This window comes from Scyliorhinus canicula, chromosome 7 (assembly GCF_902713615.1).
Source record: "Scyliorhinus canicula chromosome 7, sScyCan1.1, whole genome shotgun sequence".
Lineage (NCBI taxonomy): Eukaryota > Metazoa > Chordata > Chondrichthyes > Carcharhiniformes > Scyliorhinidae > Scyliorhinus > Scyliorhinus canicula.
This window is the reverse complement of record NC_052152.1, coordinates 189,830,223-189,855,703: the sequence shown is the minus strand read 5'-3', so window position 1 is coordinate 189,855,703 and position 25,481 is coordinate 189,830,223. Positions and strand designations below refer to the sequence as shown.

Below are 25,481 nucleotides of genomic sequence, written 5' to 3'. Positions count from 1 at the left end.
CCTTAAAAGTCTGCTGCTACAGTCTACTGTCTGACCTTTTAACCTCGTTTGACCAGCATTCAAGGGAAGGCTTGGTGTCTGAGTAAAAATAAGGGAGCCAATTGTATATGAAACAGGCAAAGAACAAAGAAAAGTACAGCACAAGAACAGGCCCTTCGGCCCTCCAAACCGGTGCCGGCCATGCTGCCCATCTAATCCATAACCTTCTACACTTCCCTGGGCATATCCCTCTATTCTAGGGTGTTTTAAACTCAGGGTCGCTACCCGTGGGTGGGTTGCGGCGTTTGAGGGGGTGGGGCGGCGCAAGGCTGGGCTGTGTGCTGGTCACCGCACGTACGCGGGGGGGGGGGGGGGGGGGGGGGGGGACGGACGACTGGGGCTGATGGGCATCCACGTGTGCTTGCGATGCTAACAGTGCTGGCCCCAGCTTGGAGCTCCGCTCTGGTGCTCAATCTCTGTGTGCTGCTCGGCTTGTCCCCCGCCACCAATCGGCAGTATGGGACCTGCAGCTCCGTGGTCAAGGTTTTCAACGGCCGGCACAATGGCCGCTTGTACTCCCACGATGTGAAGTACTGGTCGGGAAGTGGTCTGTGACTGGGGTGGATGCAGTGAGAGGGAAGCCAGGCCAGGTTTGTCGGCAAGGAATACCGATCAAACAAGGCCAGTCAATACGGCTGACACATGTGAACACTGGAAGAAACCTACACAGTCATCACTTTGTGTTGCCCATCTGGAAACCAGGGAGTAAGTGTTTTTGGTGAGAATGGAGAAGTAGATGTTTGGTTAGTGCAATGCAATGGAACCAGTAAGAAATATTGTGTCATTGTATGTGTTTGACAAGTTACGTCATCTCGTCTAAAGTCATAGTTTGTAAAGTAAAAACAAGATTGCACTTTTTTCTATACTTGTTTAAATTTCTAAAGAAATGGGAATATATTTAAAACAAATGCTTGTGTGTAAATGTAAGGATGCACACGTTCAACAGAAATTGTTTCAATTTTCAGTAGTAAAAGTTCATAAACTTGGAAAAATCAGGTATTGGAAATAAAGTTTCAAAGTAAAAAAAAGAATGCTGGCCGCCACCGGCCTTTAAATATGAATGATGGGTCTTTCCACCAGAGGCAGCAGCAGAGAGACGGTCACGCACCCAGCATGGACACTGGCGCCACGCGCCCTGTACATTTGTGCTTTGAATGTGAAATCATGGAGGAGAGATTCCTCCATTCCTCCAGCAAGAAAACAACAGGACTGTGTGAAGAACGGAAGATGGATTATTTTGTAATGAGGAAGAGAGGGCCAAGGATACAAACAGGCCACAATCTCACAATTGAATCTGCTGGAGAGAGCTTCACAGGAGAGTCCGAGGCAGAACAAAGGAGGGCTGGTGTGAGCAGTATCCAGAGCCTCTGGTGAACAAACCATTAAGAAGTAACTGTAATCGGGAACAAAGTAGTATAAAGATGATTTCTTGAGGTATGGCGTTAATTGTGCCAATGCAAATTAGGATGCAAAGCCCATGTGTGTTATATGCAGGTTAGTACTGGCCAATGAAAGTTTAAAACCCTCAAATCTTCAAAGGCATGCGTGTTCGAGGACAAACCTCTTGATTTTTTCAAAGGATGCAGTGAGAACTTAAATCGTCAGCTGAAGGCTTTAGCAGAAATATAACATTGAATGACGAAGCAAGTGAGATTGTGCGGACAAAGTAGGTTCACCTGCCTTATTAAAGGTAAGCAATAATGGTGGGTCGCAAAGGTCGGCCAGCGTGGGTCCTGACGGTCGGCCAGCATGGGTCGCAAACGTTGGCCGGCGTGGGTCCCGAAGGTCGGTCGGTAACAGTGGGTCCTGGGAAAAATCGGCCCTATCCTGCTCATGTATTTGTCAAGACCACCCCTTAAACATCACTATTGTACCTGTTTCCACCACTTCCTCCAGCAGCAAGTTCCAGCCACCCACTACCTTCTGTGTAAAAAAAACTTCCCCTGCACATCTCTAAACTTTGCCTCTCGTACCTTAAACTTTTGTCCCCTAGTAATTGACTCTTGCACCCTGGGAAAATGTTTCTGACGATCCACTCTGTCCACGCCCTTCAGGGTGGGAAGAGACCACTGCAATAGAACCATGGAATGGTTACACCACAGGAGTAGGCCATTTGGTCCATGCTGGCTCTCTGGAGGAGAAACCCCTAATCACATACTCCTGCCTTTCCTCAAGGTAGTCCCCGGGGCCTGATGGGATTTATCCTAGGATTCTCTGGGAAGCCAGGGAAGAGATTGCTGAGCCTTTGGCTTTGATTTTTAGGTCATCATTGGCTACAGGAATAGTGCCAGAGGACTGGAGGATAGCAAATGTGGTCCCTTTGTTCAAGAAGGGGAGTAGAGATAACCCCGGTAACTATAGGCCGGTGAGCCTAACATCTGTGGTGGGTAAAGTCTTGGAGAGGATTATAAAAGATACGATTTATAATCATCTAGATAGGAATAATATGATTAGGGATAGTCAGCATGGTTTTGTGAAGGGTAGGTCATGCCTCACAAACCTTATCGAGTTCTTTGAGAAGGTGACTGAACAGGTGGACGAGGGTAAAGCAGTTGATGTGGTGTATATGGATTTCAGTAAAGCGTCTGATAAGGTTCCCCACGGTCGGCTATTGCAGAAAATACGGAGGCTGGGGATTGAGGGTGATTTAGAGATGTGGATCAGAAATTGGCTAGTTGAAAGAAGACAGAGAGTGGTGGTTGATGGGAAATGTTCAGAATGGAGTTCAGTTACGATTGGCGTACCACAAGGATCTGTTCTGGGGCCGTTGCTGTTTGTCATTTTTATAAATGACCTAGAGGAGGGCGCAGAAGGATGGGTGAGTAAATTTGCAGACGACACTAAAGTCGGTGGAGTTGTGGACAGTGCGGAAGGATGTTGCAGGTTACAGAGGGACATAGATAAGCTGCAGAGCTGGGCTGAGAGGTGGCAAATGGAGTTTAATGTGGAGAAGTGTGAGGTGATTCACTTTGGAAAGAATAACAGGAATGCGGAATATTTGGCTAATGGTAAAATTCTTGGTAGTGTGGATGAGCAGAGGGATCTCGGTGTCCATGTACATAGATCCCTGAAAGTTGCCACCCAGGTTAATAGGGTTGTGAAGAAGGCATATGGTGTGTTGGCCTTTATTGGTAGAGGGATTGAGTTCCGGAGCCATGAGGTCATGTTGCAGTTGTACAAAACTCTAGTACGGCCGCATTTGGAGTATTGCGTACAGTTCTGGTCGCCTCATTATAGGAAGGACGTGGAAGCTTTGGAACGGGTGCAGAGGAGATTTACCAGGATGTTGCCTGGTATGGAGGGAAAATCTTATGAGGAAAGGCTGATGGACTTGAGGTTGTTTTCGTTAGAGAGAAGAAGGTTAAGAGGTGACCTAATAGAGGCGTACAAAATTATCAGAGGGTTAGATAGGGTGGACAGCGAGAGCCTTCTCCCGCGGATGGAGGTGGCTAGCACGAGGGGACATAGCCTTAAATTGAGGGGTAATAGATATAGGACAGAGGTCAGAGGTGGGTTTTTTACGCAAAGAGTGGTGAGGCCGTGGAATGCCCTACCTGCAACAGTAGTGAACTCGCCAACATTGAGGGCATTTAAAAGTTTATTGGATAAGCATATGGATGATAAGGGCATAGTGTAGGTTAGCTGGCCTTTAGTTTTTTCCATGTCGGTGCAACATTGAGGGCCGAAGGGCCTGTACTGCGCTGTATCGTTCTATGTTCTATGTTCTATGTAGTACGGTAGCACAGTGGTTAGCACTGTTGCTTCGCAGCTCTAGGGTCCCAGGTTCAATTCCCGGCTTGGGTCACTGTCTGTGTAGAGTCTTCATGTTCTCCCTATGTCTGTGTGGGTTTCCACTGGGTGCTCTGGTTTCCTCCCACAAGTCCCAAAAGACGGGCTGTTAGGTAATTTGGACACTCAGAATTCTCCCTCCGTGTACCCGAACAGGCGCTGGAGAATGGCGACCAGGAACTTTTCACAGTAACTTCACTGCGGTGTTAATGTAAGCCCAGTGGCGGACTGGGTCTAAAAATATTGGTTGCCAGGAGACAAAGGGGGCCCACCCACAACTACAATGCTATCATTTAATTTTCATAACGAATAAATAAAATTTTCAAAAAATACATATGGAACAAAGGGTACAATTAAAAGTTTTGTGGAATAAATGTGTATTTCTTAGTAATTACAATGTACATGTACTGTACATATTACTGGCAGTAGATACCAAATGTAAATACAGAATGTTATAATTGAATTTTTAATTTTTAAAAAATGTTTTAAGTAATTGGTTGATATTTTTAAATAGTTTACTGCACAATTTACACATTAACAGATAGTTCAAAAGCACAATAGAGCATTGCATGCAGTCCACTATATTAAGAGCAATTGTTTGTGTTCGCTAGATGATTGTGCGAATCTGCCAATAATTGCTTCTGCATCCAATTCATCTAACAATTCCTTTTCAATGGATAGCAACATGTATGATTCCGAATTCTCCTCAGACAGCACATTTCTTAACCTTGTCTTTATGATCTTTAGCTTTGAAAATGTCCTCTCACATTGGACTTGAGTAACTGATAGTGTGCAGATGACTTTATAAAGTTCATAAAGGTTATCATATGCCTTGTCATGAAGCCTGTTGGATGCCAGAATTTTTAGTACACACGATGGGCAAGTGCTGCAAATTTTACAATTGTTGCAACTGGAATCCATATTCTCACCATCATTAAGCAATAGCTTTAATACATCAAAGTTTGACGCAAAAGAAAACAATTCCAATATTACCTGATCTTTGCTGATTTGTGGAAACAGCTTAATAATACCTTCCAATGCTTCATCTTCAAGGCCCTTCTCTGCAATAGTTTTAAACTTTGCTGGGTCCAAGCAGGACAAATCTTTAGACAACTGTTTGTGTTGTACAAAGCGTGATTCTAGTGACTGGACAATGCGATCCATTATTAGGTTAAACACATTTACTCGAAATTCAGCTAGAGAATCTGAGGAATTTCTTTCATCATCAATAAGCTCATCTGCCATTCTTTTCTTCTACCTCTGCCTCTTAACTGGCAATGCTGTTTCCAACGCATCAATTTCCAATGTTTGATTTTCATCCATATTCATCTGTGAAATCCTGTCATTACATTTATTTACAAATTCCAAAGCCTTGCTGTGAACGTTATCAAATGTTCTTGTCTGTTCCTTCAACTTTGTTGTAGCTGAATCTACCAAACTCCATGCAGTAACATATCTAAACCACTTGTCTGTAGATAACTTGATAACGGGGTTGTAGTTTCAAATATATACAAGTAAGTAAATGCCGTCAATATGGTTTCAAACTTTAGAAGAATTTGAAGTAAAACATTTGCTTCATGTTTTGTTTTTGCATCAAACTTTTCTGAATCTTGCATCATTGATAAGCATGTCAATAGATTTACGAAAGTACTGGCAGCGGCATCATCAAAATGTCCAAATATAGTTGTTGCTGCATTGGATTTTCCTGACCACCTGGTCTCACCAATTAGCTTTAATCGTTTCATTTTTTCTTGTCCTAGATGTTTTCCAACAACTTCTATCCATACAGCCATTCTCTTGTATGATGCTTTCACAAAAGTTGCTATATTCTGGAGCAAATTGAGAAAAGAAACCGCAGGCACACAACATTTTGTTGTTTCAGTTATCACCAAATTCAAGACATGGGCATAGCACCATATATGAACATGTTGATCAGTCACATCAGCAATTTTACTTTCTAAACCATTATACTGGCCATGGTAGCTTGCAGCGCCATCTGTGCTATCAGATAAACATTTTTGGGGGTCAATTTTAAGATGCTGTAATGTTTCAATCAATAGATCAAAAAGTCCCTGTCCTGTACCATCATTACTTGGCACAACTGAAAGCAGTCGCTCACAGATAATACCTTTAAGCACATACCGAATAATAATGCTAAACTGATCGATGGATGAATTATCTTGTGTTGAATCAACCTGAATAGAATAATATTTTGTTTGAGAAACTTCATGACTAATTCTTTCTTGTATCATATTCTTCATAATTTTGATTAACATGTTTATAGTTGTTTTACTCAGGTATGTAACAAGTCCACCATGGCCTTCACTTTGAGTGTTTCCTTGTTGCTCTAATCGTTTGATTCTTTGTTTAGACTTGTTTTGCACTGCAGAAACATGAGCTTCCATAATGGGGTCATATTTTGCCATCAACTGCACTGTAGCTAAAAAATTGCCATGATTCAGACCCTCATTATCTAGAGTGTAGGCCGATTCATTTCTGTGACCTCAAAAAGGAAGTGCTTGCTTGCCTAACATCTTTATGATGTCTATAATCCTCATGACAATACTTCTCTGCTTCAATACTTCTTCTTTCCTTTTAATTAGTGATGCTGCAAAAAATTTATCTAAGGTGCCATCATTAAACACACTGATATATTGCTGAGCATTTCTGACATGTGTTGTTGTCGATTCATGTAAAGTCAAGCTCTGGCTAATACGACTGTAGTTACTAAAGCCACGTACAAAGGGTGATGGATTACAAGTGTTGGGAAACTCAAAGGCTAAGCAGTATGAACAATATAAGCATCTATTTTCTTTGTTATATGTTAGCCATTTTCTTGGGACTGAGTCATTCATAATTTTCCTCTCATACAAACGAGCATCAAATGGCAGATCATCAAGTGGCTGAAGTGGATGTTCAGCAAATAACTGTTTTAGCTTTGCTCGTGATGGATATTGGAAGATTCCAGTAATTGATCTTTCACTTTCTTGTGTAGGTTCATTTACAGGATGTGCTTCAGAAAACAAGTCAATTATGCTTGAAGGAATATGTGATTCCCTGTCACTAGTTGAAGTTATGTGTTCAGATGTTGCAACTACAGGCAGTACAGATACCGGAACAAGGAAGCCAGAAGAAATATTGGGCCTGGGTTGATTAGTAATGGATGCACTTGTATTTGTCTCTACATTCAAAGTAGCTCTTCTCTGTTCTTGTAACTCGCATGTCATTGCATCATCACCATGAGCATTGTTTCTTGCTTCTTGATTATTTGTTGCAGAACTGGATATTGATGTGGATTGTGCTTGTGGTATTATAAACTCTGTAATAGGCCTGCATCGCTTGGCTGATTCCTTCCTTTCTGCTTCATTTTGTTCTTTGCATTTTAGTGACCCAGATTTATGCTTTTTCTTTTCCATGCTGGTAGGGGTAATATTCCTGAAATAAAAACTTAATTAAAAATAGCCCACATTGGGAAAAATGAATATTGATGATTGCAAGAATAACTTGAAGGAATACCAGATAAATCCCTACTTGATAAAAAATATAAAATAACTTACTTACACTTCAATAGGCTATGTTCATTAGTCAATACTACTGTGGCCTATGCAGCTTCAGAAGAGGAGACAATCCACTGTCCAGTGTTCACACCAGCAAGCAACTGAGACAACTGTTGAAACTTAGAAGTTTGGTCTGACTATAGCAAGACATTAAGAATGGTCCCACGACCAAAGTTAACATGTCCAGTTTGATACCAGTGTAGTGTTACAAGTCGCAACCCTTTGAGTTTACTGATCATGGCTTATCACTTCAATATCTTTGACCTTATGATTCACGGTCAAAGGTACCGCTTCTCCTTTTCTGTGACCTCACTTGTACTGCTGTACTTCTTGTATGTATATGTACTGCTTGATATCCTTTCAAGTTGCCGACCATCTCAAATCACGAACTGTAACTTTATCTTTAAATTCACACACTCTTGCTGAAAACATGGATTTCCAACTATGTCTGACCCGGGTGAACCAGCAACCCCCCCCTCCACTCCTTTTCACATCCGTTTAACACTGCTTCGTTCCTTCATAAACTGAGTGATTATTTGTTTGTTTCTTTATTGCATTTTTATTTGGTATAGCTCTTTTTAAAAACAATTATATTTTATTAAGTTAGAATACAAATCTCAGGAAAGAAGTTGGAGATTTATTTATCTAATTAATTATAATTTTTAAGGGCCCTTCAGAGATTCACGGGCCCCTTCTTGTCTCTCCGGGCCCCGGACCGATGTACCGGCTGAACCAAGACTACTGCTTGATATCCTTTGAAGTTGCCGACCATCTCAAATCACGAATTGTAACTTTATCTTTAAATTCACACACTCTTGCTGAAAACATGGAATTTCCTTAATTATGCCCGACCCGGGCCCCCCTATTCCACATCCTTCCAATACCTCCCCTGCTTCGTTCCTTTTCATGCACTTTTTTTTTCTTATTCCTTTTTATTACTAAAACAGTTGTCTATGTTTGTTTCTTTATTGCATTTTTATTTGATATAGGGGGCCCACTTCATCAGGGGCCCACTTGCCATCGGGCAAGCTGACACCCTGGCCAGTCCGCCACTGTGTAAGCCTACTTGGTACAATAAAGATTATTATTAAAAGCATGTTTTTTCCGCTTCAATTAGCCAATTCGCTTTTGGACGCCTCAATTGAATCTGCCTCTATCACACTCTCAGGTGTCGCAATCCAGACTCTAACCAAGCACTCCGAAGAGAGCCTGTTTTGCACGATACATATTGGGATGGACCAATTTTCAGTGGTGTGTCTGTCACTGTGCTGGAAGATTGTGACTATACATTTTGCTGTTGATGAAACTGACCCAACACCACCACATGGAAAACCTCACACGTTTTGTGACCATGCAAGGTCAGAAGTGCATGACATTGAAACAGCTTGCTTGTGAAAATCTGCCTTTTAAAAAGCTGGCACATTCATTGTCTCCGCCGGGGTTTTGCTGGCATGTTAGAGCTGCAGCGCCGCTTTGCAGCGATAGGCGGCAGCAAAACTGCCTAGCGGCCAATGACACAGCACTTCCGCTCAGCTGCCGCTCAACCAAACCTGACAAAGGAAGTCCTGTGGCGTGATGAATGACAGCTGCCCCAGCCATTCAAAAGGCAGAATGTGCCAGGCGTCCTGACGTCGCAGGGGGAGGGACGTGAAGGAACCAATAGGGGAGAGGGAATTTCAGGTTAGGTTGCGAAGCCGCGGCGGTGGCAGTTGGACGGAGAAGGAAGGAGGCTTCGGGTTATTTTACCGGAGACATTGAATTTATTTTTTTTTTGGAGGAATTTCGAAAGCTGCCGATCGGTTGAGTGCGATGTCGGCCTCTGGAGCGTTGTTCCCCAGCCTGGTGGCCGGGAGCCGGGGCTCCTCCAGTAAATACCTGGTGGAGTTCCGAGCCGGCAAGATGTCCCTGAAAGGCTCGACCGTGACCCCGGACAAGCGCAAGGGGCAGGTTTACATCCAGCAGACTGACGACTCCCTCATTCACTTCTGCTGGAAGGACCGCACCGCCGGCACTGTGGAGGATGTAAGGAGCGGGGCCGGGAATGAGGGGCTATGGGGCCTTGGGTTGGTTTTTTTTTGGGGGGGGGGGGGAGGGGGAGGAATGGGGCGATGGAGGGGCTGTTGGGCCTTGGTTTGTTGAGGAGGGGGATGGAGGGGCTATGGGGTCTTGGTTTGTCGAGGAGGGGGATGGAGGGGCTATGGGGTCTTGGTTTGTTGAGGAGGGGGATGGAGGGGCTATGGGGTCTTGGTTTGTTGAGGAGGGGGATGGAGGGGCTATGGGGTCTTGGTTTGTTGAGGAGCGGGATGGAGGGGCTATGGGTCTTGGTTTGTTGAGGAGGGGGATGGAGGGTCTATGCGGCATTGGTTTGTTGAGGGGGGATGGAGGGGCTATGTGGCCTTGGATTGTTTGGCGGGGGAACGCCTTGGTTTGTTGAGGAGGGGGATGGAGGGACTATGGGGCCTTGGTTTGTTGAGGAGGGGGATGGAGGGGCTATGGGGCCTTGGTTTGTTGAGGAGGGGCTATGGGGCCCTGCTTTGGTGAGGAGGGGGATGGAGGGGCTATGGGGCCATGGATTGTTGAGGAGGGGGATGGAGGGGCCTTGGTGTGTTGGGGAGGTGAATGGAGGGATTATGGGGTTTTCTTTGAGGGAGGTGTGGGGGATAGCCTTTTTGTAGGCTGACCATGTTCTCTCCTTTTTTAATAGGGGAGGTGGTACCCTGGTGATAATGGCTCTGGGCCAGTAATCCAGAGGCCCAGGATCTGGGGCACATGGGTTCAAATCTTTCTCTGGCAGCCAATTTTTATTCAAATTCAGTTAATCAACCTGTAAATGGATGGCCATGAAATGTGGCCTGACTCCTAACTGTCCACTGAAATGGTCAAGCAAGCCATTCACTATGTGCTTTGAGCGACGGGCCAAAATTGCTGAGCTCTAGTGGTGCCCATGTCTCATTAAAAATAGAACATGGAATGGACTGATGTGGATTGACTGAGGAATATATGTTATATTGGCAGGTAGTGACTGAAACAAGTACCATTGTACTTGTATAAGTACCATCCACCTAAATTTCAAAGACCATTTGTTTCCATGTAAAATCTGTCTCGAATCTTCCTTCACAACACATTCCGACAATGGGGACCAAGCTGCCAATGGAAATAGACTGAAGTCCATCACTTGGAATCTTCAAGACCCATCTTTAGATTATTCCAATTTAATAGTTTTTATGCTTAGGATTCCCAGTTCAGCAGTTCATGCATGTTTAGCTAATGCTATCAGTATGAATATTTGCAGAATACTGATAGTAGTCTGTGATGTTGACACAACTAGAAGCAGAAGGTGGGCGCTGTCGGGGTTGGTGGTTGTACAGGGTATTTGCAGGTGGGATTATAGGATTTCATGGGATGGGAATTAAGGTGTTAAGGGGAATGAGCATTGTGTAGTGGTTGTATCAGGTGGGTTTGTGCCCAAAGTTCCTCTAAGCTATGGAGCTATGCAGCAATATGCAAGTCCTGGGCATCGATCGATCCTCCGGGGGGAAAATATTGCAATTCCTCTCCCAAATAAATTAGTGGGTGCATTGGTTGTAGCTTGGGGGCATTGCATTGCTTCATGGCCATTGTCCTTGTTTTTGCTACTAGGGGAAGGTTGCCTGTTTTCCAAGTACTAAAAAAGATAATGTTGGTACAGGGTGTTTTGCTCAAAGTGTTAATTTTGATACTTGTTCTGTATCTGAAATTCATTGAAAAACTTACTTCACCAGTGGATTAGAGTTTAAATGCATCATGTAGTGCAAGACATGGAGGCCAGAAGGTGTCATGATCTGGGTTAAATTCGCTATTGGAAATCCTCAGCATATGAAGAGGCAGTTTGTTTCAGATTAATATTGTTTTGAAAGAGTTGAAAGGTTAACTCTGTTCCTCCCTCTGCACATGCTGCCTGAGCTGCTGTGTGTATTTTCAGCTTTTTCTGTTTGGTCAGATTCCCAACATCTGTCATATTTTGCTTTTGAACTGACATGTTAGCTAAATTAACAGCGAATTCCTGCAATAGCTTCAGCATCCCGGGTTAAAGAGGGCAAAGTCATCTCAAATACCCACTTCGGATTGACACCAGGCCGAGGGATAACCCTCAGCATCCCAACTTGCTGTAACGTTTACTTGTTTGAAGTTTGGTTGATGAGGAAATTATGGTTTTATGTTTGAATTGTCTTGAGACGGTTTATTGCCATAAACCCCCCCCCCCCCCTGTCAACCTTCTCTGCTCCCTCAAAACCGCCTTGAAAGTCCATTCTAGTTCCTCTCTGGTCCTTTTTTAATCTGATGATGCCTCAGTGAGGTGGTGTGGTAGGTAGAGGTATTACATAAATGTAAGTTGTCTGTAAGTATAAAGTTAAAACATTTTGTAGACTTGGTTAAAGTCTGATGTGCTTTGGTCATTGAGTTTAAAGTGTTTCTAAATTTACAGAAATGATCTCACATGAAAACCCTGAGAAAGCAAAACCAGGGTCTAGGGGGGTAAAAATCAAAACTGCAGATTATTAATTTTCTTGATGATTGAGTTGGTGTGCTGTTTCTACAGGACCTGATCATTTTTCCTGATGACTGTGAGTTTAAGCGAGTGGCCCAGTGTACTACTGGACGAGTGTTTGTGCTGAAATTCAAGGCAGGATCAAAACGCCTTTTCTTTTGGATGCAGGTAAATGTTAAAAATTTTCACTTCACTGTGCTCTGAATTCTTGTGAATGCCTATTGAAGGTAATTATGCAACTACAACTAAATGAAGAAAGAGAGCCAATCACTTCCTGTTTATTTTTCTCGTGTCATCTGTTTTATTTTTCCCAAATACATGGTTGGAGATTTTGAAGCCAATGTATAGAAACCTCCCTAAGCAGATCATGGTCTGATTGTTTAGACTGTTGGATTGTTTAAATCGGTTCACTAATCCCAATTTTCAGTGGCCTTTGAGGTACCTATAGGCTATGTTAAACAAATTTTGACTTGGTATCTAACCATCATAACCACGGCTGCATGGAAGGTCAACTGATTAGTTTGAAATTGCTTGTATTTTATTTTGCCCAAATCACTGAACAACGTAAAACGGGTTTGTCCAGCATAGTTATTTTGAAACAGACTGGCATTAGACTAAAAGGTATCACAATGTTCTTCACCTCGGGTAAATATTTAAATTTAGCGCAAAGCAGTGGGGTCAAAATTTTCTCTGCTTATTATGAGGGTCTTCAATTCCTGCCTAATTCCAGACATGTGCATGCTCGTTCATAAATTGTCGCTTATTCAGAAATGCTACTGGTATAAGAAATGTGCAATTCTTGTTATTGGAAAAAGTCTTGTTCTGGTGAAGTTGGTAAGGAGCATGGTTAGAGCAGTCCTTTACATTACAGAGGTATCTTGGTCCTATTTGTCTTCCTGTGTCACAAAGGTACATGAAAGTTCAGGCTATTAATGAAGTTTAAATTCATGCACAATTGACATGCAAAAGCAAAACATTGTTGGAAATACTCTGCCATGCAATGTCTGTACAGCTGAATTTCCAACTTTCCAATTTCTAGTTTTTTATTTCAATCCATAGGCACATTTTTTTGCACTGCTAATCTGATGTAAGATTTATCTACCAGCAAAGACATTATGCTTAACGGCCCATTGTGTCTGCACTCAAAATTCAAACAGAACAAATCGTTGAATGAAATTAGGACTGAGTAGTCTGGTGTTGCAGGGTTAGATTAGAGCAGGGGTGTCAAACTCAAATACACCGTGGGCCAAAATTTAAAAATCGGGACAAGTCGAGGGCCGGACTGGTTCAATGTTTTTTTGCAAAACTTATTGAAATGAACTTATTGAACCTGGAACTAATAAAGCTTAGGTTATTGCCTATAAAAACAACATTAAATATTAAATAAATAAAAAAATTAGTTGCATTTATTTCTTATTGCTTTATCTGGAGCTTTTCCAGAGTAATTTCTAATGAAAACATTTTTCCACAGGCCAACACTTTGTGATTCACACTATACCTGAATAAACTCGGCATCAGCCATATCATACGCCATAGGCGCTTCAATTGCTGGGGCCAGCTTTAATAGTAATTAGATATTATTAGGGCAGCACGGTGGCCTAGTGGTTAGCACAACCGCCTCACGGCGCTGAGGTCCCAGGTTCGATCCCGGCTCTGGGTCACTGTCCGTGTGGAGTTTGCACGTTCTCTCCGTGTCTGCGTGGGTTTCGCCCCCACAATCCAAAAATGTGCAGAGTAGGTGGATTGGCCACGCTAAATTGCCCCTTAATTGGAAAAAATAATTGGCTAATCTAAATTTAAAAGAAAAAGTAATTAGATATTATCTCGCGGGCCAAAGATAATTCCACCGCGGGCCGGATTTGGCCCGCGGGCCTTGAGTTTGACATATGTGGATTAGAGGTTTAGACTGCATGTGGCATGTTGACCTCAGTTTGACGATTCCTGCTACCCCTGTATAGCAAAGGTCAATGCTGACGCACTGGATTCCAAAGTGTTAGTTAATTAAACCTCTCCCCTTTAATAGAATAAAACAATTAAAACATATAGTGAGACTTTAGTTGTAGTTGAACAAATATAGATGTTATTTGAAGTGCATCATTACAATGGTCAAATCATTTTCTAATGTTAATAGTTGTAGTTTTGGGACTAAAATAGGAGCAGCTGAGGTTTTGAATCAGTGCTTTCCCATATATTTGCACATTTTTTTGGTGGAAGATATTCATTGAAGTTCTATTTTTGTGAACCCATATATTTTCCTCTTGCAGATGCTAAGGACCATGGGTGATTATTTTAGGCTCATTTGTGATCATTAACTGCTGTGTTTAAATCTTCAGGAGCCCAAATCTGATAAAGATGAAGAGTTCTGCCGTAAAGTAAATGAATATTTGAACAACCCACCAATGCCTGGTGCTTTGGGTAGTGGTGGCAGCAGTGGGGGTCATGAGCTTGCCGCACTTGGAGGTATCCCATTAGTTCATTAGAGTTTGACCCCAATGTAACCGTTAGAACATTGTATTAATGTATGAAGATAACTTCTTGATCAGCGCTATGTGGAAGAAATTTGTTTTTTTTGCTAGTTGTATTTTTCCCATTTGGTGACTTGCTTGAAGGCCTTGACTTCCTCCTGGGATTTTTTCTACAGATTGCCTTCAGTATCTTGCCAAAGTAGCAATCATTTAAACGTGTGCCTTGGCAAGAAACATTAGCAAGTTATTTGACCATTCCATTGGGTAGGATTTGCTGCTGACCCACTTGAGTCTTTGGCCAGCATATGTCTAGCATGAGGTGTATATCACAATCAGATTGGCGTACCTAGTTCTCTCTCCTTTTTAAAAAATAAATAAATTTAGACTACCCAATTTTTTTAATTCCAATTGAGAGGCAATTTAGCGTGACCAATTCAACTACCCTGCACATATTTTCGATTATCGGGCTGAGATCCACGCAGACACGAATGTGCAAACTCCACAGGGATAGTGACCTGGGGCTGGCATCTGACCTGGGGCTGGCATCTAACCCGGGTCCTCAGTGCCACGAGGCAGCTGTGCTAACCACTGCATCGCCGTGCCGCCCCAGATTGGGGAAGCTAACCAAATTCTCCCTTACCCATGGACACCGACTCTGGTGAATTTTGTTATCTATTCTGCGGCTGAGATTGTCGCATAACCTCTTGGCTATGTGGTTCAATTAGTTGCTTCATAACCTTGAGTCAATAAGGAATCCAAGTTGAATATTTACTTACATTTTTCAAAATTTTATTTTATATACAAATGTGTTTTTCTTTTCATGCCTTGTGATTGGATCTGAAAAGCAATATAACAAAAAGTTGGAGTGATAGGCAGTTCTTGTAGTTTACTTGCATCCGTTTGCATTTCTCTTTCTTGAATGGATTTTATTAATTAAACGTTGTGCCTCGTTGTGCTGCTTGTATCGGGTATTAAATTGAGTTTATGTAGCTTTTTTTATTTAAAAGACTTTTTTTTATGGGTTCTTCCAAGTTTGGGACTGTTAAAAGACCTTGTGAATCTTTGGGCAACACATAAAATGTGTAGAAAACTGCAAGTTTGCTTGTGCTTGCACAGAAATGGATAGTTTATTTTCTCTAGTCATTAACCTGTTCCTGTTAGCATTCTTTTGGTCCATTTTGTCCACATGTGCCACCTTGTCAAACTCATTCTCCGCACTTTTTTTATTTCTCATTTCCAAGCAAAACTAATTCAATATCCGTTACAGATAGAGCATTCGAAACAGCTTCTAGCTTAATTTTTCTTATCTCCACTTTAATTTTTTGTGGTCATTTTTTGTAGCCTCTTATCATCATACAGATCAGTGGAAATAATCTATCACTATTTACTTTACAGACCTTGAAACATGATGACATTTTCAGCTCTTGAAGAAAGCCCTAAGCCCTTCAAAAATCTCTGAAGGAATTTGTCACGTTTTAAAATCCGGATTTAAGCTGCAACTTTTGCTTTTATATCTCTCAATGTACTCTATATTCAGCTAAAGCCTTGTTCAACATTACCTCTTTGATTTTGTGTGATATACCTCTAAACCCAAAATTAAGCATTTAGTTTTGTCTATTCATGGATAACTAGTTTCCCTGTCAAATTTTGATCAACAAGGTATTGCCACATTAAGACTTCAGTGCTCCATGAAAAGAATTGTTCCCAAATGTATTACATTTTCACCCATTTGAGCTGCACTTGTCATCCCATTGCCCACCCTTCTAGCCAGCTCGGTTTCTGTAATCTTTCACATTCTTTATAACAGTTTAGTGTCATCAGCAAATTTTCATATTTTCTAGAACATAATATGTAGCTCGTGTGTAGTAAATAAGAGGAGCCGAACACAGACTCCTGATTGTCATTCATCTCTTTATTCCAGGAGAAAGTGGATTGCAAAGTCTTTTGGGTAACATGAGTCATAACCAGCTTATGCAGCTGATGGGAGCAACTGGTTTAGGTGGACTTGGTAAATATTAACCACATTCTATAAATTAATTGTAGCAATAGCAACCTATAAAAACGTTGATCCTTACTGGATGGGGGAAAAAAAATGTTATTTTCAATGGGACTGGTAGAATTCCATCCATACCTGGAGATGGCAGCTGAGAGGGAGCTTCTGTCAGAGTGGACATTGGAACCTGAGCCCTGCTGCAGACCCACATGGAAAACACGAAAAGGGACGTGGGAACTTAAAAGAGAAAACGCCTTAAATGGTGCAAATGTATTTTCCAGATTTTTTTCTTAATTTGTTTCGTCACCTAGGTTATATTTCTAATTTTTGTCCCACAGCAATTTGAGTTCTCCATATAATTGTGCCTTGAGGATAAGTATTTATAAATGAGTGTAGATTAGGTGGAAAATAAATATGTTCTTTTTAAACTGTTTTGATTTGTGCCAATATTTCAGTACACAAATTTTCAAATACTGTGTTCAAATGTTTAGATCCCATCTTCTTTATATCTGTAATGTAAGGGAGTGGTGCTGTTCTTTTATAATTAAATTTTACACATGGTCCAGTAAAAACATTTTTTCCTAGTGCAATATAATGTTCAGTAACATATTTGGATTTAATGCAGCCTCTGGCAGTGGGAACCATTGTGGCAAAGACCCCCTATCAACCTGGCAGCAGGTGATCCTTCCCCCAATCAATTTGCAGGACTGAAGGGGTTGACATGGGATTCACGGCTGTCAGCAGTTGTATATCCGGCCGTGGGAGCCACTTGCCTTTCCTATGCCCTCTGCAGGGAGGTGCAATTGAAAGCCATCCCTTGCCCTTGTGTCAGACACCCCTCTTTCTACTTCTCTTTTTTTTTTTCCCCCCCTGCCAACCGTCATCCCATCCTTGCTCAACTTTGATCTGGAGTCCCATAAGATTCCTGAGTCTCTGGTGGGTGCTGCTGATGGCGATGAGTAGCTGATGGCCTCAGATTGGCTGACAACTCAGTTGGTGGGACATCAACCACTGGGGACCTCATTCACGGGGGAAGCTTGACTGGTCATTATGTCTGGTTTCCCTTGTAGAACTGAAGGGGTACCCCGCTAGTTCTTTTACCAATGGGCAAGGCACATGTCACTCCACAAAGTCCAGCATGTAGTTACCAAAGAGAATAGTCTTGCTTTTGCTTGATTTATGAAAAAATTGCATCCTTGCTCCCAAGTTTAAGTTCTTATTTAGTTAAATTGCAGGATATTGATCTATATCTCTTAACCTGACATTAATCAGATGTTTCTTTTTATTTGGTAAGTAAAGCTTCTCCTTGTCCCTGAAAATTGTCCGCTCAAAGGAAATTCTTGTTGGGAGTCTCACGAAATTCCCGTTGTATGTTTTGCATTTTGGCATGCACACTACCCCATCGAATAAATCTAAATCCTAATTGTAAAAATACAATCTCTTGATCTATTTTTTCTTTCCAGGAAGCCTGGGTGCTCTTGCAGGGCCAGCTGGACTAGCTGGCTTACTTGGCAGTGGAGGCCCTTCAACTGCTACTAGTTCTTCAAGGTAAGAAGAAATATATTGGAATATGGATTTGGTCTTGAGAATACAGATAATTTATTTGTATATCATCATCAATATCTATGATGCATATCTTAATTTGACTGCTGATCTCCGGTTGGGCCACAGTTAGAGTATTGAATCAAGTTCTGGTCATCACACTTATCAAAGATGTGAGGGTATTTTGAGAGAGTGCAGAAGAGATTTACCGAAGTGGTCTCCAGGGTCGGGGATTTTAGTTACAAGGTTAGGTTGGAAAAGTTGGGTTATTCTCCTTGGAGAAAAGGAAATTGAGGAAAGATTTGATGGAAGTGTACAGGATATGCAAGCTTGGGTCAGGCAAACCAGAGAAAATGGTTCCTACTAGCTATTGGGGGAAACTGGTTTATGGCTTTGGGCAAGGGATGCACTGGGAATGTGAAGAAGAACTACTTTATGGAGTGAGTGGTAATAACCAGCAATTTGCTGCCCATGGAGGTGATGGAAGCAGAAACAATCGATGATTTCAAAGCAAAATTGGGAGGACACTTGAAGGAAGTAAACGGGCAGGACTCTGGGGATTAAGTGGGCTAGTGGGACTGACTGGATTGCTCTGCAGAAAGCCAGCATGGATATGATGGGTCAAATAGCCTTCTCCAATACATAAGACTCTTGACTTTCATTACTAAAGTTATTTTGATTCATAACTGATGCTTTTCAGTAAAAAGTTTTGACAAAATGCTTTCATCATGAAAAGCAGATAATAGACTTCCGGTGGCGGCCATGGTGTGAGTGGTCGCACCCGCTTGTGGAGTTATGGGGCCTTTTCCCCAATTAACGGACGGATTAAGGTGCAGGAGTGGGGGAGGAAGAGTTTAATCCACCAGTGGATGGATTTGTGGACCAAAAGTGGTTTGAGTTGAAAGGAGTTGTCGGAGCAAGAAACTTTTCCTATGACACAGGGAAAGATGGCGGAGGGAAAAGGGTCTATGGAGCAGCTAGTGGTCTTTTTGAATGAGAAGTTCACCCAGCAGAGAAAGGAATTTGGAGGACCTAGTGAAGATGATGGACTTGCTGGTGGGCATTGACCATGTGGAGCTGAGGCTGGAGACCCAAAGCCAGGCGATCCAGAAGGTCTGGGAGCGTGAGGAGCAGCTTCCTTCATTGGTGGCTGAGATGGGGGTGTTGAGAGATACGGGGGGGGGGGGGGGGGGGGGGGGGAGAGAAAGGAGGTAGGGGAGCGGAAGGTGGAACGGTGAGGTGTTAGATATTTATTTGTTTTCATTATTTGCATTCCTGTTTGCTTTTTTTTATGGTTGTGTTTGTTATATACAATATATTTTTCAAACAGAAAGCAGATAATAAAGAACCTTTCTCTAGTTTGGAAATTACGATTGTACTTGTGTGTTGTGATGTAATCAATCATTTAGATGGTGCAATAAAAAGGTAGTTGGTTAAAACTAGATCAGATCATTATCTGTGCCCTTTTTCCTCTCCCTTCCCTCCATTGTGCTGCTCTTCAGTTTGGTAAAGTAAGTCACAAGTCTTTTTTCTAATGGTGCTTTTATTTGTATTTAGCTCTCGAAACCAATCTGCAACCGTTACTCCATCCTCTGCAACCTCGGCAGTTCGCATGACTTCCGTGCCTTCTGTTGCTGCAGCAACAACACCAGTACCAGCCCCCACTGTAGCATCCACGCCAGTGCCAGCAGCAGCAACAGCGACAGGTCTAACGACACCTACAACATCAAGCACAGGTTCGACGTCTGCATCTGGATCCCCACCTGTTACAGCATCTGGATCTGCAACAAGCCCAACTCAGCCCATTCAGCTGCGTGACTTGCAGAGTATCTTGGCTAGCATGACTGTTCCTGCTACAGCAGAAGGGACTGGACAGCAGGGTAGGGAGATAGTTCTGAAGAAACTTGAAACACACAAGAAAATAAAACTTTGCTGGTCAAAGTAGGATTTCAGCCATGTACTTGTAATTGGCTTGCAGTTTCTCTGCCTTTTGATAAGTAACAAAATGGTTTCAATATGTATTTTTTCAGGCAACTTGGAGCCATTATGTGAGACCAAAGAATCATTATAAGGAGGCCTTCCAGCCATCATGTTTAGGAGCTATCCAACTAGTTCTACTCTGCTGCAATTTTTTTCCACTCAAGTATTTATCAAATTCCCTCACTTTATCCAGACTTTTCATGGTTTTTTTTGTTTAATTTAGAGTACCCAATTCATTTTTTCCAATTAAGGGGCAATTTAGCGTGACCAATCCACCTAGCCTGCATATCTTTGGGTTGTGGGGGCTCAATCCACCCAAACACGGGGAGAATGTGCAACATCCATATGGACAGTTTCCAGAGCCGGGATCGAACCTGGGATCTCGGTGCTGTGACACAGCAGTGCTAACCACTGCAAAACCGTGCTGCTGACTTTTCATGGCTTTGAACACAGATTTCAAAACTCCCTAACCTTCTCTGTTCAAAAGAGAACTACAGTTTCTCCAAATAACTAAGTCCTTTATCTGCAGTACCATTCGATAAATCTCTGTGACCTTAACATCATTCCCAACTGTGGTACTCTGAGTTGAGTACTGTACTCCAGCTAAAGCCTAAGCAGTGTTTTCAAAAGGTTTTGAATACCTTCCTGGCCATATCTATGCTCTTAATAAAACCAAAGATCTTTTTTTTTAACAAAATGCCTTTCAAACAGGCTCTTTATGTGACCATCAGACTACCTAATATCAGCCATGATCGAATGGCGGAGCAGACTCGATGGGCCAAATGGCCTAATTCTGCTTTGGTTTAAAACCGATTTATCTGCTTCTGAAGAAGTTTTCATCACTAAGTAGTTGGGCTTTAATGTGATAACTATGGAAATGCAAAATAATTTCAAAAAGGCATTTGGTAGTGATGTGACCTGCTTCACTGGATCTAGCTACCTTGATTTCTGGAGGGGAGGAATTTCCAAAAGTTATGCATTTTCTTTCTCTTTTGTGTCTGCAATCTGGCTTTGTGGCAGTTGGCATTATTGGAGGGTGAGTTGCAGAAAATTATGCCATCTAGTGTGTTGTGACTTTTAAAGCAGGAGAGCTAGGAAACATTAACTATTGGACACTGGCAGGTATTCTATCCCATTTACTGTGCAACTCTTGAGAAACTGACACTAAAATAGTTCTCTGCTGCTGTCAGATTTTTTTATGTCCATCATGGGAGAGATATATATTTATACTTCAACTCAAATCCACCATTTTTCTTAGTACTTCTATGGCACTTGATAACCTTGGCCGTGCATCCTTCTACCAATTGTTTGCACTGATGTGCAGAGGGCATTCTTGGTTCTAGATGGGAAGCATGATAAGATTTTTAAACTATGTATACAGGAATAATTGCACATTTTGAATTGATTTCTTTTTATAGCAGTGGATTTATCCAGTGTGTTGACACCAGAGATCATGGCTCCTATTCTGGCGAATTCAGAGGTTCAAGAACGATTATTACCATACCTTCCTACAGGAGAGTCACTGCCTCAGCCTGCAGAAGAAATTCAGAATACATTAACGTCTCCTCAATTTCAACAGGTTATTTTCTTTGACATGCTCAAATTTTAATTTTTCTTCCCTGATTAATAGATTTGAACTCGTGTTTTAACATCCTTCAGTTCAAATTGGGCAATACTAAACATTTAGTAGTTCAGTTAGACATTTATAGTGACTGAAAGCACTTTTAAAATGTCTGCTCTTTTGTACAATCATCCCCCCCCCCACCTCTTCATGTGGTGTAAATGTAGTGAAAAATTATAAGCGATGGGTAAAGTGATGGTACTTCACACCTCAAATAATATTGAGTCCATTCTAACTAGTGGAGTTGATTTAATGCCGAACAGTTCAATACACATTGGCAAAGGATTTTGTGTTTTGAACCCAATTCTTTTTTTTTTTTGTCTAATTAAGGGGCAATTTATGTTGGCCAATCCACCCACCCTGTGCATCTTTTAGGGTTGTGGGGGTGAAACCATGCAGACTCGGGGAGAATGTGCAAACTCCACACGGGCAGAGTCACGGGGCTGGGATCGAACCTAGGACTGTGGCACCGTGAGGCAACAGTGCTAACCACTGCACCACGGTGCCGCCCTGAATTTGTATATCTATAGGAATTAATCTGATTTCTTAACTGGGATAGAGTGTGCTTTATTGGTGGGCTGTAATATCTAGTGGTTAGGTTTTAATAGTTCAGTAGAAGATGGTAGGTTTCCCTGACACTTGAGGTTTAATTGCTCAGGTATGAGCACCCAATATAAACTGCTGCCATGACTTGAGGTGACATTGAAGATGCCACATATTTTAGCAGCGTAGCTAAAGTATACGAGATTGGCTCCAAACAACTATAATGGATATCTAACAGAGCATACATTAAGTTTTTTATTGCTTTTTTTGGAGACAAACTTTTTATAAAAACTTCTGGATGTGTTGATGCAGGCCACATGAGAAGAACAAAGCTGGAATTTTAATATTTTAATAAAGTAGAAATCTCTGGACGTGACCATTTAAGTTAATTAAACCAAAATATCTTTTTTTTTTTTTAAATTTCGAGTCTTCAATTCATTTTTCCAATTTAGCGTGGCAAATCCACCTAGCATGCACATCTTTGGGTTGTGGAGGAAAACCCACACAAACACTGGGAGAAAGTGCAAACTCCACACGGACAGTGACCCAGAGCTGGGATCAAACCTGGGACCTTGGCGCCGTGGGGCAGCAGGGCTAACCCACTGCCACCGTGCTGCCCAATCAAAATATCTTGTATCTGTAATAAATTTGGATTTAATTTTTTTCCCATACAGGAAGTCACTTCATATCTTTGACAGAGCTTGGAGGCTTTTATTTAAAGTACATTTTATGCAGATGCTCATATTTTCTATGACTATATTAAAATCCACCATAAAAAGCGACAATTTCTTAAATTTATTCCTGTAGGCAATGAGCATGTTCAGTGCAGCACTGGCTTCAGGACAGTTGGGCCCATTAATGAGCCAGTTTGGTTTGCCAGCAGAGGCGGTGGAAGCAGCTGGAAAGGGGGGTAAGTGCCATTTCATATTAGGTCCACAGTCGCTTGTGTTGCAACCCAAGTCTTGGATGAATGTGTCATGATAGAATAGTACCTGTGTAATTATGACGTGTACTTACTGGTCCCAAGAAGATAGAACATAGAACAGTACAGCACAGAACAGGCCCTTCGGCCCTCAATGTTGTGCCGAGCCATGATCACCCTACTCAAACCCACGTATCCACCCTATACCCATAACCCAACAACCCCCCCCCCCTTAACCTTACTTTTATTAGGACACTACGGGCAATTTAGCCTGGCCAATCCACCTAACCCGCACATCTTTGGACTGTGGGAGGAAACCGGAGCACCCGGAGGAAACCCACGCACACAGGGGGAGGACGTGCAGACTCCACACAGACAGTGACCCAGCCGGGAATCGAACCTGGGACCCTGGAGCTGTGAAGCATTTATGCTAACCACCATGCTACCCTGCTGCCCCTTTGGATCTTCCAATGTTTGGGGGAAGTGTGGCAAAAAGAACACCTTAGGTTTGTTTTGATACTGAGGCCTGCACATGGGAGTTAGAATTTAAAAGATCACAACAGGAGGTCTGTCCAAAAGCTAGAAAAATGCTGGCAACTCTACCAAGGCTGTTTCCAGGAGGCCTGAAGGGATTTAATTCCAATCTGACGTATTTATCTTGCTGGGCTCCTGAGGGGAATTTCTGCTTGGCAAGTCTTGGGGTGTGTCTTCCATGTCTTTTGAGCTGTTGACCAATCAGAAGCTGGCAGCATCATGAATGGTGGCCACTGCTGGTACTACAGTGAGGCCTGTGTCATGGATCAATGACCGTGGAAAACTGTTCCAGTCTATACTAGTCAGAGAGGCAACCTCAGTTTGAAATGCCTCGTTAGACACCATCGAAGGTTGAACTTGGTTTGTAAGGTATTTTGTTGTGATATCCATTTCCCACAATTGCAGAGCAAATTCCACTTTGCTAATTTAACTTTGCTCTTAATGATTATTGTCTGATTCCAGCGGTTTAGTAACTTGACTACTGCTACGTTAAAAGTGAATCTAGGCTAAACTTAAAATGAGTTATGGTGGCTTTGTCGATTGCATACGCACAAACATACAAATTAGGAGAGGGAGTAAGTAGGTCACTTGAGTCTGCTCCGCTATTCAATACGTAACTTCAATCCCAAATTCACCCCCTTGATAATCGAGAATCTATCTCGCCCCGCCTTAAAAATATTAAAAGGTTCTGCTTACGCTGTCTTTTGAGAAGGAGCATTCCAGAGACTCTCGACCCCCAGAAAAGATTTCTCATCTGTTTTAAATGAGTGACCCCTTATTTTTAAACGGTGAATCTCTGACAAGATTAAGCATCCTCTTCACATCTGCCCTGTTTTATATATGTAGCTACCTATTTGAATCCTGCTTCAGCTTGGATAAAACTCAATCTTTGAATTTTTATTTGTTCTGATCCAGTAAAAGATGGTTTTATTAGTGTGTGTGTGAGACGTGATTTCATTCCTTTAAAACATCCAAAACAAAGCAAATGAATGGAATTTAGGACAGTAACTTGTCTTTCCACTTTTAAGTTAAAAGAAATAAGATCTGTGTATTTTCTCCTTCCTCTGCCCTGCTGCAGATGTAGAAGGATTTGCCAAAGCAATGCAACACAATTCTGCATCCTCAAAGACAAAACTCGATGACAAGGAAGGAGACAGTGAATCAAAAGACAAAAAGGATGAAGAGGAGGATATGAGTTTGGACTGAAACTATTCATCTACATTTATCTTGAAACAATTTGTTGAAGTAATAGTGCACTCTGTTTTAAAAAACAAATAGTGAAATTGTGTGTTTGTTAACCCTGGAAACTAAGCAATATTAAAGGTTCATTTTAGAGCAAGAGAATTTTGTGAAAGTCTGTTATTTTGAGTGTATAATCTCTGAACACAACAATAATTGTGTTTTCCCAACTTTTCTGTGCAGAAGATTTATAGAACCATACACCAGTGAGACCTCTGTGCCTGCTGTTACAACTTAAATACTCCTGACTTATTTTCTTCAACTTCTGGTAAAGAACTCCATAGTCTGACAAAACTTGAAAGAAATGCCTCCTGACCTCTGTCCTTAATCATAACTATTTAACTCTGTTTTCATGTACCTTTTTCATAACTAGAGTATCTCTGCAGTTTTATGTTTGGCTTGTGCCCTTTTTCTTTTATTAAAAAAAAATGTTTATTGAAAAATGTTGTATTTATACAACAACAAACCGTAATAAAATACCAACAATAACAATAATGGTAGCAATCATAAACATTCGCCCATCCTCAAAGAACAACAAAACATATTAACAACTTAAATTAACACAATGTTAAGTTACATAACCATAGAAAAAAAAATAGAAACAATAATAAGGAACACCCCCCCCCCCCCCCGCCCGGGTTGCTGTTATTGACCAAGATACCTATCTTTGAGCCAGGAAGTCCAGAAAAGGCTGCCACTGTGTATAGAACCCCTGTATTGATCCTCTCA

General features: G+C 41.9%; 1 protein-coding gene across 2 annotated transcripts; it reads left to right on the top strand.

Moving 5' to 3' along the window:
* The first annotated feature begins 9,066 nt into the window (after window positions 1-9,066).
* Window positions 9,067-24,854, top strand: adrm1 (adhesion regulating molecule 1). Of its 2 annotated transcripts, none has more exons than XM_038803521.1 (9): window positions 9,067-9,407; window positions 11,965-12,081; window positions 14,247-14,373; window positions 16,300-16,386; window positions 17,835-17,919; window positions 19,471-19,649; window positions 21,312-21,472; window positions 22,865-22,967; window positions 24,592-24,854. In XM_038803521.1, exons 1-9 carry the CDS (start codon window positions 9,195-9,197, stop codon window positions 24,717-24,719), a joined length of 1,200 nt encoding a protein of 399 aa, XP_038659449.1. In that variant the 5' UTR covers window positions 9,067-9,194; the 3' UTR covers window positions 24,720-24,854. The 2 variants fall into 2 exon arrangements, with proteins under 2 accessions (XP_038659449.1, XP_038659448.1); XM_038803520.1 differs by having other exon boundaries at window positions 9,069-9,407; window positions 19,471-19,793.
* The last annotated feature ends 627 nt before the right edge of the window (window positions 24,855-25,481 follow it).

Bases quoted from the DNA above. Each gene is read 5' to 3' on its own strand.
- adrm1 (XM_038803520.1), top strand. From the start codon at position 9,195: ATGTCGGCCTCTGGAGCGTTGTTCCCCAGCCTGGTGGCCGGGAGCCGG. The intron at 14,374-16,299 runs GTATCCCATTAG...TCTTTATTCCAG, and splicing joins TGAGCTTGCCGCACTTGGAG to GAGAAAGTGGATTGCAAAGT. The intron at 16,387-17,834 runs GTAAATATTAAC...TTTTCTTTCCAG, and splicing joins AACTGGTTTAGGTGGACTTG to GAAGCCTGGGTGCTCTTGCA.